This window comes from Limulus polyphemus, unplaced genomic scaffold, assembly GCF_000517525.1.
Source record: "Limulus polyphemus unplaced genomic scaffold, Limulus_polyphemus-2.1.2 Scaffold4362, whole genome shotgun sequence".
In the NCBI taxonomy this organism is placed as follows: Eukaryota; Metazoa; Arthropoda; class Merostomata; order Xiphosura; family Limulidae; genus Limulus; species Limulus polyphemus.
Window position 1 is genome coordinate 24,249 of NW_013669972.1, and position 13,771 is coordinate 38,019.

Below are 13,771 nucleotides of genomic sequence, written 5' to 3' on the forward strand. Positions count from 1 at the left end.
TTAAAGGCTTAGCAACTTACGTCAAGCAGCAACTGAGTACAAAGGTCATAACTAGAAGAGATAATTGTTTGCTTTACCTTTTTTTAGTTTAACTTATTTCAAATAGCAATAATCTATATACATATATAATGTATAATAATTGAAATGTGACTGAAAAGAAAAATAGACATGAGAAAAACATTGTCTTTTAAACCTTGAGACTTAATACAAAAATTTGATAATTTGTGTATGAAAGCATTGTAATGTTTACTGATAATCTCCCAAATTTTGTTAACATTTGCTTACTAATTTAAAAGTTATAGCATGAAAATTATAACAAGCACAAAATGGTTTTGAGGTTGGTCCAAGAGACCGAGCTCGTGCTGAAAGAGTTAAACTTGTAATTTTTATGAGTGAAGAAAAGAGTGAATCTGTGAGTGACATAGAAGCCTAAGCTCGACAGTCAATTTGCTGAATCACATCTCTTCATTACTGCTTGGGAGAGCAAACAAAATAGATACAGCAAGCCTTGATATGGTGGTGGGATACAAACAGTGTTGGATATGCTGTAAAGGCCTTTACATCAAATCATAAAATTGCTGTATAACTTGTCTATCTTTTTATGGACCCCACTTGCTCTGTTTTAATTTATTACTGATACAGTTTGTTTTTTTTTGAACTGATGAATATGCGTATATACATAAATGATATATGTAACAGTGAATAGTACGAGTACTTGCTATGCACAATTGTTTTTATAATGCCTTTTGATGTAAAGAAATGAGTATTTATGTGTATACACATCTGGATCATTGTTAAAAGATACCTTAGTACGATTAGTTGATTGAATCTAATATAGAGTAGTTGTTAAAATAACTATGATTAGATGAGTGTGTTTGCTGTTGGACAATTTTTGGATTTATACTTGATTTGCTGCTCCTTGTAATTTCACTCAAGAAAGCATATAGCATAGTGGTTAAAATACAAAGCAGTTCAAGCTACTTGAGTCATCTTAGAGTTTTGCAATCAATATCATTAATAATAATGCATGTTAAGCATTTTTTTATATTCTAATTATGTTGCATACTTTGTTATATATACACACACACACACTGAACAAAACTTGAGGATAATCAGAACTTTATAATATTATAGCAATGCACCCATGACAGGGCTGAATTGCTGTTATAAATTTCTTTCACCCTCTATCCCATTTTGGTGTTATGCAAATAAGGCACCTGATGTTCATGTATGTAAATAGGTCTGCAGGATCACCAACATTTTCAGGTCACAGACCCTTACCTTTTGGACTCTACTTGCTGCCAATTTTGGTGGGATACATACACATTTGATGTATTTTTTATATAATCCACACACACACATATTAGTTAGAACAATAACTGTTAAAAATTTTTGGTATACCACATTCCATACAGATGATGGAGCATTGTAAATTGAGTCTGTCAGGTGTAAAGTAGTTTCTTATAGAACAATAGTAGTATCTTGATGTCATTGTACTATAAGTGCGTCATGCATATGATTTTTGTTTAATATGCTAAACTGATATGAAATACAGTGAATTTGAACCTGACTTTATTGGGGGGGGGTGTACGAAGTTTAAAATTAAAAGTAAGAACAATGTTTAAAATAGACAAAAACTTTTATGTGATCGATAATTAACATTGAGAGACTACATTTTGGTAGCCTTACACTGCCATCAGCAGAACTCCTGTGGAAGTATAAGATTGTTAGAAATAGCATAAGACTGGCCTTATGTCAGATACCCATTGATGTGCATTTCACTCAGAGAGGGCACTAAACCTTTTGTAGTGCCAAGAACACATTCTATGGGCTAACGATACGAGAAGCAGACTTTTTTTAAAGATCAGTCACATATCACTCTGCAGACAGATAGAGACATATTATTATTTGAAACCAGATCCAACCTCATTTTCATACAGGTATGTTTATGGAATATGTATTATTGTAATTGTTTCTCTCGTTGGGTGGGTTCTTTTGAATTATTTGGTAAAAAAGAAGAATGCAAGTCCAGTCCACTTAATGAAAGTGTTTTATTTTCCTTCATCTGCAAAATATGGGGTTAGATTAAATAAATAATATAATGTTAAAAAAGTCCTTAACCTAGTTTGTGTGACATAAATAAAGTTGTTAAACATTATACTTCAATTTAATAGTCCATTTCACACTACTACCTATTTAAAGAATTTACCAACATAAATAACCTCTCAATCACTGCTTTGTTGTATTATGACTCAAGTAGGATGAGTAAGTACATTATTTGAATATGTGTCCTGTAAAACAGAGTCTAAGTTAAAAGGACCCTTCAACTTTAAAGACATATAACATCAGCTGATTACCTCACTAGTGGTATATCACTTCATGTGACCAAGGTGCAAACAGATATATATTAAATCAACCAGTAAAGGCTCTGCATTAAATAAAGGAAGACTGTAGTGCTAAAACCTAAAACATCAGTAGTATTACCAACAATTGTCTAAACAAATGTTATATTGTGCCTGTCTTCAGTTTTTTCTGCATCATACTCCATTCCTAGGAAGAATTCAAATTTCTGATGCTAAAATCTTTTGCCATGAAGCTAAGAAAACCAACTCTTAACCAGAAAACGAGTACACTGCCACTACTTCATTTGTGAGAATGTAAAGAAAACAACAGAACATGAAGTTTGTTTGTTGAAGTGAGGTGTATTAAAAACTAATTATTGCATATTAATCTTAAAAGAAACCAGTACAAAATTAGTACCCAAATAATGTATTTAAAATTTTTTAATGATAATATTTAATGTGTTCACCTTGGACATTATTAACATCTTGGCATTTTTGTTACATTGTATTGTATATTTTCCCAAAATTCTGGTGAATTGGTTTCCATTTTTCTTGAAGCTGTATCCAGAAGCTTTCTTTATTACATTTGGTACTTTCACCAGCCATAGAGTCCAACAAATTCCTGACTTGTTTTATGGAGTTAAGGTCTTGACTTTGTGGTAGCCATTTCATTAGCTGGAGATTTCCTGAGCTTTCTTTTTTTGCCAAATAAGGATAAAATTTCTTGGAAGTGTGTTTGTGGTCATTATCTGCCCTTTTGCCATCTTTCTAGAGGGCATTGAATGATAATATAGTGTGGTGTTTGTGCTGAACCATGATTCTATAAGTTTTATGACAGTGACCAATACCATTCACATATATGGCTCCCCAAACCATCACAGAGCCTTCTGAATGCTTGATTGTTGGCAAAAAGCACTCCTGCAACGTCGTATTTACCCTTTGGCTAATGTATATGTGTAACTAGGAACCAAACAGTTCAAACTTAGGCTTTGTCAGTATAAAGCACCTTGTGCCACTGTTCCAAAGACTAGGTTATACAATCTTTCTCTAAAGCTAGTCTCTCTTTTAGATTTTTTTTTGTGTAGTAAGAGCTTTCTTGCTGTTACTCTTCCACAATGGTCACATTTCTAGAGTGTTCTCAAGACTACTTCTTGAAACATTTATCTGTGCATGACATGTTAATGTAATTAGCAAGTTTCTTTGCAGTTTTCCTTTGGTTCTTCAAGGAATGGATTTTTAGATATGTGGCACATCTTTCAGTGAGCTTTTTTCTCTGGTCCTTGCCTTGTTTGTTGTTATAGGAAATGATTTTCATGTAAATGTCCAATGTGTACATCACAGTATTTGGTGATCAGCTGAAATTTTCTTTTAAAACTCTGACTGCCATTATGAAAACGTTTTAATCTGTCTTCTCCATAATGACTTTAATCCCAACTAGTTTGGGGGTGGCTAGTAATTTTGTAAGCTAAGAATTATTACACCTGGGTGGGTGGCCCAGACAACCCATACAGGATGAAAGATTTTAATCTGTCAAAAGGTTTTAATTCTCCTTGTTTTGTTATTTTGATACTTATATTTGCTGTATTGAATGATGTTTTGGAAAACAAATCATCCCTTATATATATGTCTGCATGAAAAACTCAGAATCTGAAAAATCTTAAATTTTTGTCATTGATGACTGGTAGAAAAACTAAAGACAGTTTGACAGTGTTGCACTGCTTTGTACTCAGATTAAACAACTTGTAAAAATTTACCGAAGTAAATTATTTAAACTATGTGCTGGCTTTTTCTTAAAATTTTAAATTTATTGTGTAACATAAAAGTCATGATAAAGTAAGAAGATCAATTATTTGTCTTCTTTTTATGCTTTTTTCCATCATTTTGAACTATGGTGGTTTTATATCATAGGTACAAAAAATCAAACTACAGGAGCACAGATTTCAAAGATTTGCAGAACTTTTGCACAATTCTGATTGAGAGATCAGTACATTACTTCATTTTATATATTCATTCCCTTTTGATTATTCAAAGAAATGTTAGATGTGTAACATAACATAATATGTGGACAGCAAAGGAATGTTTTGTTCTCCAAGGCTTTCCTTACACATCAATTCTTGGGAGAAAAAATTTAACCTACACTTTACATGCCAGGAAAATATCAATTCCTCCTCTTAAACTCATGTATAGTGCTTGTCTTTACTTCTGCCACTGGCAACTCTTTCTATAAGCCAATCACACTGTTAAGCAAATAAAATCATCTTAACAGGAGCCTAGCCAAATCTTAAACTTATGTCTTCTCATTCATTTATCTATAGAATATAACAGTAAGAAATCAGAAGCATTTATCCTATTTAGTAATAGAGCACTGCTTCATTGGCTTGAATAATTTATCTACAACTATTTTAGATTCCATTTTTTCAGTCATGTTATTGTGTAGGCTCTCGTGTAATATAAAAATGTGAGGTCCAAATTATAATAAACCCAAATCCAGTACCTTGCATTTATTATAACTGAAGGTGACTTGGTAAATATTTGTACAACTTGCCAAGTAAAATTGTAGTACCTTAACATCCTCAATACAGCTAGAAATACCCAAGAGTTTAATCTCTTTAGCAAGCTACTAGTTTACTTGTTATGTCCCTTTTAGTATCATTAATGTAAATAAGAAAGAGCAAATTCCCAACCATTGACCCTTGAGGCACTCCACTAGTAAAAAGAGTCCAATTTTATTGGAATCCATTAATAATCTTTTGCTTTCTCCCATCCAATCACCCTAGAATACAATAAACTAGCCTCTCCCTGCCCCTTATTGATGTGACTTTCTTAGATAATACTTTGTGTGATATCTTATCAAAAGCTTTTTGAAAATCTGAGTACACCAAATCAACACCTTTTCCCCTCATCCAGATAAGTAAAGTCTTTGAGAAAAAGGTATCAGATTAATAAGGCAAGGTTTCCCTGTGGTGAATCCATGTTGGTTTTCATTTATCATATTTCACTAAGAGATTTTCTAAATATTCTGTTAGACTAGAATTTTTTCCACTACAGAACTAAGACTGTCTGGCCTATAATTTCCAAACATAAAAGCTAACTTTACTTGTTTTGTAGCTGAAGAAACATAGGGTAAATTGTGTCCATTTGCAAATGTTTACATCAAATGATTAGTGAACTTGTATCACCTGCTCAATATACAAATTCATGAGTCTTAATACATATACAAAATTAATGTGATAACATAACGTTTTGGGACAACATGGGACCTATTGGTCCATCTTGGTTTTCCATCATCTGAACTAAACTAAAACTATTAATAAATAAATTTAAAAAAAATCTTAAAGCTAGTCCTTATCATTCATATACTTATCAAGTGTTCTCTTAAACTCATTTAAATTTACTGCCTCCACATCAGAAGGCAACCCATTCCAAAGGCCAACCACTCTGTTAAAAAAATAAAACTATTTTAACTGAAGTTGACTCCTACCCTGCCAAGATTTATACTTGTGTTCCTAGTCCTACTATTTTTGCCGTTAAGTATGAAAAAAAGATAATGTATTAACACTATCAATTCCCTTTACAATCTTAAAAACCTCAATCAGATCCCCTCCAACTCGTCTTTTTTAAGAGAAAACAATTTTAGAGATTTTTAATCTTTCCTCATATGATACCCCCTCCATCACAAACACCATTCTAGTAACACTACTCTGAACCATTTCCAACAATTCAATATCCTTCCTAAGGTAAGGAGTCCAAGACTGAACACAATACTCCAAATATGGCCTAACCAATGATCTATGCAATGAAATTATAACCTCTTTAGACTTGTATTTAATATTTATGTAGATGTAACCTAAAATCCTATTTGCCCTACCACTAACAGCAGCATACTGCTTGGATGGCTTAAGAGACTGATCAACTATTACACCAAGATCCCTTTCTTTCATGACACTGTTAAAGTTATTCCAATCCAAATTATACTTATAATTGAAATTATGATAACCCACATGCATTATCGTGCATTTATTATAATTAAAACCCATCTGCCAGTTATTTGCCAAACTCACTAAATGACTGAAATCCTTTTGTAAATCAGCAGCATCCTCTTTACAGCTAACAACACCCAACACCTTAATATCATCTTCAAATTTAAGTAATTTATTGTCCATTCTTTCATCTATGTCATTGATGTAAATCAAAAAGAGCAAAGTTCCTAAGACTGAGCCGTCTCCTTTCTTCCGTCTAGCCACTTTTCTATCCAGTTTGTTAACTTATCTCCCACACCTACAGAGATAATTTTTTTTTTACTTACCTTTTATGTAATACCTTGTCAAAAGCTTTCTGTTAATCCAGATACACCAAATCTACCTTCTTACCCTCATCTACATGAGCAGTAACCTTTTCAAAGAATGTCAAAAGATTTGTATGGCAAGATTTTCCTGTAGTGAAATCATGTTGACTATCCAATAAAATTCTGAACTTTGTTAAATGACTTTGCAAAACTTTTCCCACAACTAATGTAAGACTTATGGGTCTATAATTACTGGTACAATTTTTTCACCTCCCTTGAAAAGAGGAGTTACAGTAACTAACTTCCAATCCTCTGGTACCTGCCCACTATTCAAGGACTGACAAAAAATAGTAGCAAGTGCTCACATATCCAATCACATTAGAAACATATAGATGTTATTTTCAACATCTAATGAAAGAAGCATGCATACTGAAGAATACCTCACCTTTAATGTATTAATGTTCATTATTCTAGAATGAACTTTTAGTATTTTGTGATATGATAGAACTGCACCTACAGTGATATCTTATTACACTTGTAAGTATTGAAAAGGTAAACATCTTATTTGAAAACTTTCCATAATATTGGTTCTACTAAGTGTTTTTACATTTTTTTTTGCAGGTGATGACAAACTGTTAAGCTACAAAATGCCAAAGGCAGCAAAGGTACAAGCTAAAATTGTGTATCCGTCTGGGGTGAAAGAAGTTTCTGATGATCTTAGTACTGATGACCTAGTCAGGAGGTTAAAGGTAGCATTTTGTATTAGAATAAGTATCATTGTTATTTTATATATCTCTAATTATGCATAACTGTTATTTAAATACTGAATTAAGGATTAGCCTTTCTGTTTTTGGGATATTCTGAGGCTACCAACTAAAGAAAAATGCATGAGTGTAATCAAGATTAAAAATGATGAATAAATATTCTTTTTTCTTTAGTTGGTAGCCTCTATGCATGAGTGTAATCAAGATTAAAAATTATGAGTAAATATTCTGAGGCTACCAACTAAAGAAAAATGCATGAGTGTAATCAAGATTAAAAATGATAAGTAAATATTTTGAGGCTACCAACTAAAGAAAAATGCATGAGTGTAATCAAAGTTAAAAATGATGAGTAAATATTCTGAGGCTACCAACTAAAGAAAAATGCATGAGTGTAATCAAGATTAAAAATGATGAGTAAATATTCTGAGGCTACGAACTAAAGAAAAATGCATGAGTGTAATCAAGATTAAAAATGGTGAATAAATATTCTGAGGCTACCAACTGAAGAAAAATGCATGAGTGTAATCAAGATTAAAAATGATGAGTAAATATTCTGAGGCTACCAACTAAAGAAAAATGCATGAGTGTAATCAAGATTAAAAATGATGAGTAAACTAGAATGGATGGCAACTTCCTGTTGTAAAAACACACGTGTAGAGGATGACTTTTGAAACGCCGTCCTCTACACTTGCGTTTTTACAACAGGCAGTTGCCATCCATTCTAGTTTACTCATCGTGTATATTCTGCCTAAACAATCTATTGAAAATTGAAATATTTTTTGTTTTTAGAAGAAAATATTTTCTTGCATATCAGAATTAATACAGATGTTAAAGATATTGTGTTTTATAAATATAGTATGCACAATGAATAAGTTTACTTAATTGTTTTTACTTCTGTCTTTTATTGTTTGTTAATTAATAAATATAGCTACTAAATGTTGTGTGTATACTTTTTTTGAAATATGGAGAGACATAGCTAACTTTTCAATATCACAGTGTAACCCTAATGCTTGTAAAAATGTAATATTTGATAACATTTTATAAAGCTTTGCTCCACATCATGAATGTCAAAGAGTGTCATTATGATACATTGGAAAGTTTACTTATGTTTTATTTTAATGACCTGGTGTAGAATAAGAACTCAGATAAAAAATTTAAATATGTTAGGAGTGTGCCCAGGCATTCCAGAATATCAGCCAAGATGATGACAACACAGTGTACATCCCCTTAGCACTCCACTTAGCTACTGATGGGTTTCTGCAACATCCCAGTCGTGATGTGAGACTGCTTATTGCATGTTGTGTTGCAGATGTCTTCAGAGTGTTTGCACCTGAGGCTCCTTATAAAGATCCTAGTCAGTTGAAGGTAATTGTTATTCAGTTTTTTTCTAAAAAGATAAGTACTTGATATATGTGTGTAGTTGTAAGTTTCTGATTTCTTGTTTGTTTATAAAGATCCTCCACAAAAAAAAGAGGAGTATAGTATTCAAGTAATGACATAAAATAATACTATTTAAAGCACCCATATAAACACTTGCATCATTTCTCCTGTGTACACTACACACAACAAGGTTAATAAAGAATATTTCTACTTGTAAAGACATGACATTAATTTAACATTTTTGATACCCCATTATGGATTACCTAGTCACTTGTTAGAATAGGAAGTTCAGGAGTTGTTGTTCGGATTACCTAGTCACTTGTTAGAATAGGAAGTTCAGGAGTTGTTGTTCGGATTACTTAGTCACTTGTTAGAATAGGAAGTTCAGGAGTTGTTGTTCGGATTACCTAGTCACTTGTTAGAATAGGAAGTTCAGGAGTTATTGTTCAGATTACCTAGTCACTTGTTAGAATAGGAAGTTCAGGAGTTATTGTTTGGATTACCTAGTCACTTGTTAGAATAGGAAGTTCAGGAGTTATTGTTCTCCACATTAACTTCTACTTGAAGATATTTTAAGAAACTAGTGCTGTACAGTTAAATTAGCTTCATCCAGGGTTTGCACTTACATTTAAGAAATTGCATTTTGCACATTCATAACACACTGAAACATTCTACAGCACATGGTTTATGGTTTAATTGCTGAAAGCTGGCAAACTATTGGAAACCAATATGCCTAAAATTGTTTATAAAAATCAAGTTAACTACAGATGTTTATTTTTTCTACATTCTCTTAAATTTGCCATCGTGACTCAAAAAGTATTATACTGCATACATAAATAGTATTTCAGAGAGTCTTTTTGTTTCTCATCATCCAGCCCATCTGATGAGTTCACTTATTGAACGAAAGGCTTCTTTGGCAGCGATTTGAAGAAGACAAAGATAGATCTGAAATGCTGTTCTTACACTTCTGATTTTAAACTGAAACAAAAAATTTAAGTTGAATGTGGGAAAAAGCATCTGTAGTTAACTTGATTTTTAAGACAGTGTATGATGTTACACATGATAATTTTTAACTCAAAAATATGGTAGGGTTCATATTTTATAAAGTTGCAAAGTTTTTTTTTTCTATATAATTTGCTAAGACAATGAAAAAATGTTCTAACTTTCATTTCTTTAAGTATTTATTGATTTTTAGAATATTTCTGCCCTTTATTTTCTTGTCTGTTAATGGTTTTATTACTACAGCTCTTTATTATTATCCTTTTATGATATAACTTCATGTGGTTTGAACAATTAGTAATAAAGTAAAGCTTTGAAAACAGTTATAGGCAAGGTTTAAATATGATTGGATAGAGCAGATTATAAACTATTCAAGTTAAGCAGTATTTTATGTTTTGTGGGAAAGTAACCAGATAGAGCTCCTGCAGGGATGAACAAAGAAATCTAATGGGAAATTTTAGAAGCCTGAGGAACAAACCACAAATCTGGGAATTTATTTTATAGTTTCTTTAGATGCTCTTTTTATTCCTGAAATGATTTAGAGTCAAATTATAACTTTGAAAGTATTTTCTTCTATTTAAAGACAGTTTAGTTAGGTTTAGAGAATACAGAACATTTGCAATGATCTATAGCAAAGAAAAAACAATTGCATACACTAAATTCATAGACATTATTCTATTTTTTGTGTGAAATACACAATTTTTTTTGCACAAGTGTGATTCCTGGTTGAAAACAAAAAACATACAAATAATGTCATATTGATCATGATAAAAAATAAACATTTAAAGTGTAAAGATAGCAGGTTGAACCCTTAAATTTTTATGTTACAGATTTGTCAGTTCCTAAACATATACATATTGCTATAGTCCAAGTCTGGTGTATTCTCTTAATAATTGTATGTTTTTTTTTTGTTGTATTTTTATTGACATTACACAAGTTTTAATTAGCACTACAAATTATGTTTCTTTATAATTAGTGTTGTTGACGTTGCTCTAGTTACACAGATGGCTTTGGTAAGGATTGCATGACATAATAAAACATATTCATTTGGTCAAATATAGTCTATTGGTATCTTTTTCATGTCTCCTAAAGTTCTTTTTCCTTAATCTGTGACAACTAAGATGTTATCTTAGATCTCGAAGCAAGTCATAAGTTCCTAAAAATGTTGCAAGCTCTGGAGATCTGTTTTTTTATTGTTTTTTATTATGAATTTGCCCTTATAAGTTCTTCTTCTAAGCTTAGTTGACAAAAATTATTAGAGTATGCTTGTCTTTGTTGTTGTCATTATACATTTTGTAAATAATATATATTTGAGTATTTATAGATACTTACATACATGTATAAAGTGTGGCTGTGGAATCAATATTGCTCAATGCTTGGTACAACAAGTTTTACCATTATGTTTTGTCTGTTGGACAACTAAATGTTCGTTCTATTTCTAGAAAACATTCTATGTACATTCCTAGAAAGGCACGCAGTTTCTGAGGATTTTGAAATGTGGAAGCTCAGACATATACACAAACATTTAAAAATGTGTACTCCTAATCATCAAACCAAAACTGTTCTTTGTTTCTGGCTTGAAAAAAGAGAGTTTAAAAATTTAGAAACATGAAATTTAAAAATTTAAAGGTTTCGTATACTGTTTCTTCACTTTAAATGTTTTTTGTACGGTACTTATAGGTTTTACGAATTTTTTTCACCATAATTTATTACATTTGAACTTCAGAAGTGTGAAGAATTACTTTTTGATATGGATAATGCATGAATGTATATTTTTAAACCATTTAAGAGTTTATGTTCCAAATGTAGAATATATACATATATTAATAAATATAAACCTTGTGCTCATACCAAATTTGTGTATGGGTTTAGCATGAGTAAACCATATCATCTTATTTTTCGAAGCTTATACTTGAAAATTGCCTCATGCATATATTGCTTTTTCTTTTGATTTAACCGATTGGTGATTTATCTGTTTAGCTGAAACTTGTATTAATTTTTGAGTGTTAACAGGATATTATATGATTAAAGAGCATCACACTTCATGGCCAAAACTTCTGTAATATTAAAATCTTTCAGGGTTAACAGGGGAAAGTATGTTTGTATGTGATAAAAATTTCTTAGTGTCGTCATTTCATGTGTTTTAAAATTTTTATATTTAAAGAATACACAAATTTACGAACTTCGAGAAGAGAATTTCTATAAAATTCTCATATACTTTTCCAGTTTTTGAAAATATTATTAATAATTATAAATGAAGTGACCTCTGGTTACCGTAATCAAAATGTTCATAACATCAGAGATGGTGGTAAGTCTGTGTTTATTGGTTGCTTCAATACTTGAACTTTCCTCACTACTGTTAGTTAAAGAGCCATTTTTTTGTGAACTGTATATGAGCCTGATATAAGTCTAAGAAGTTCATTCTAAATGTGCCATTTTCTTAAAGAATGAGAAGATGAAATTGCTGTTTTATTTCTACTTTCATTTAGAAAAAAACATTTTGGTGGATCTAAATAAAACTTAGGACAGAAAAAAAAAACAGAAAATGTAATTGTAGACAAGCCCATAGAATCAATTTTCTTAGTTTGTCTTGGTGTTTTTGTGGTCTTCATATATAAATATTTTTATCAGTTTTACAGTAATACTCATTTTTCTTCCATTAGACTATTTTTGAATTCTTCATTCAGCAGCTAAGAGGTCTAGAAGATCCCAAAGACCCAACATTCAAAAGATACTTTTATTTGTTAGAGGTGGGTGCTATATTTTGTAAAATAAATTGTGGAATAGTAAACACTTGACATCTTACACTTTAGGGTAACCAATAGATTATTAATAAAACTATAAGAGTTATTTATTAGATTTAAAGTATTATTTTAACCTTATCATTATGGGTGGGTCAAAGTGCGCATGTCACAACCTTTTACAGAGTTACATTCAATATTTAATTAAACTACTTTATTACCAATGTATAAGAATAAACTTAGCATCAAAACATAGTTAATAAATCAAATGTTAATATTATATAAATTTTAATTTCTTAATGTACTAAAAGGAAATATTTAAATAAATTCTCAATCTCCATGTATGAGAATTGACATTTCTTCACTATGACTTGCCCATCCTGAAATTTTTTAACATTATTCTGTAATGTCCTGAGTTTAACATAGCATATATATTACTAAGGCATAAACTAGATGAACTAGCCATGCCCACCTGTCACATTCTTTCTCACTCACAAATTGCCAATAATTCTCCCTGACAATTTATATCATTTATAACCAATAGAAAGACAAAGTTTTAATTTACCGAAGGATATATAATGCTATGTTGTTCTCAGTACAGAGTTTATTTATTCGGCTAACGATTGAAAGTTACTTTTGCCAAGTTCAGATGGAGTAGCTAAGGGAATTATTTTAAGGTACTTATGCCTTAGTTAGAAAGCCAGTTAAATTATTATAATTGAGGGACACTGTTTGCTTTGTGCATGTTATTATTCTGGGTTCTTGTGTGTATTCTCAACTAAATAATTACTTGATATACTAGTGCCATTAGTAAAAAAAAAAAAAACAAGGCTGAATGTAAGTATAAAATTTATTGTTTTTTATGTATATATTTTATTTCTTGTTATAAAAGTAACTAAAATGTAACAATTAGAAACATATTAGGTTAGGTAATATAATGAAAAATAAGAATAGTAAAATCTATTCTTGTGAGTATGTTATTCAGTATGATATTTTGAGCTATGCATTTGCTGATTGATTTATAGCTTTTATTGTGGGATTATTAGTTATAAACAGTTCAGAGGGCAATAAAACAAGAAAATTATGTAAAACAGATGTAGACTGTTACAAGCCTTAAGCTATTTAGGATAAACAATTGTAATTTTCTGTTACAGCCTGCATTCATTCTATTGAGTCGTCAAGAAATTAATTGTCGCTTTTTTTTAGATGAAAAACCCAAACAACTTATATATCAAAGCAAATCATTTATTAAATGAAATA

General features: G+C 30.9%; 1 protein-coding gene across 1 annotated transcript in view; it reads left to right on the forward strand.

The window, feature by feature from the left end:
- Window positions 1–13,771, forward strand: part of LOC106471037 (sister chromatid cohesion protein PDS5 homolog B-like) — a gene marked incomplete at its 3' end in the record, with an annotated part of 70,332 nt that overhangs the window by 1,948 nt on the left and 54,613 nt on the right. The window contains exons 2-4 of the mRNA XM_022399663.1: window positions 7,249–7,376; window positions 8,559–8,756; window positions 12,434–12,520. Of these exons, the coding sequence (XP_022255371.1) occupies window positions 7,275–7,376; window positions 8,559–8,756; window positions 12,434–12,520 (387 nt within the window). The remainder of the gene's footprint in view (window positions 1–7,248; window positions 7,377–8,558; window positions 8,757–12,433; window positions 12,521–13,771) is intronic.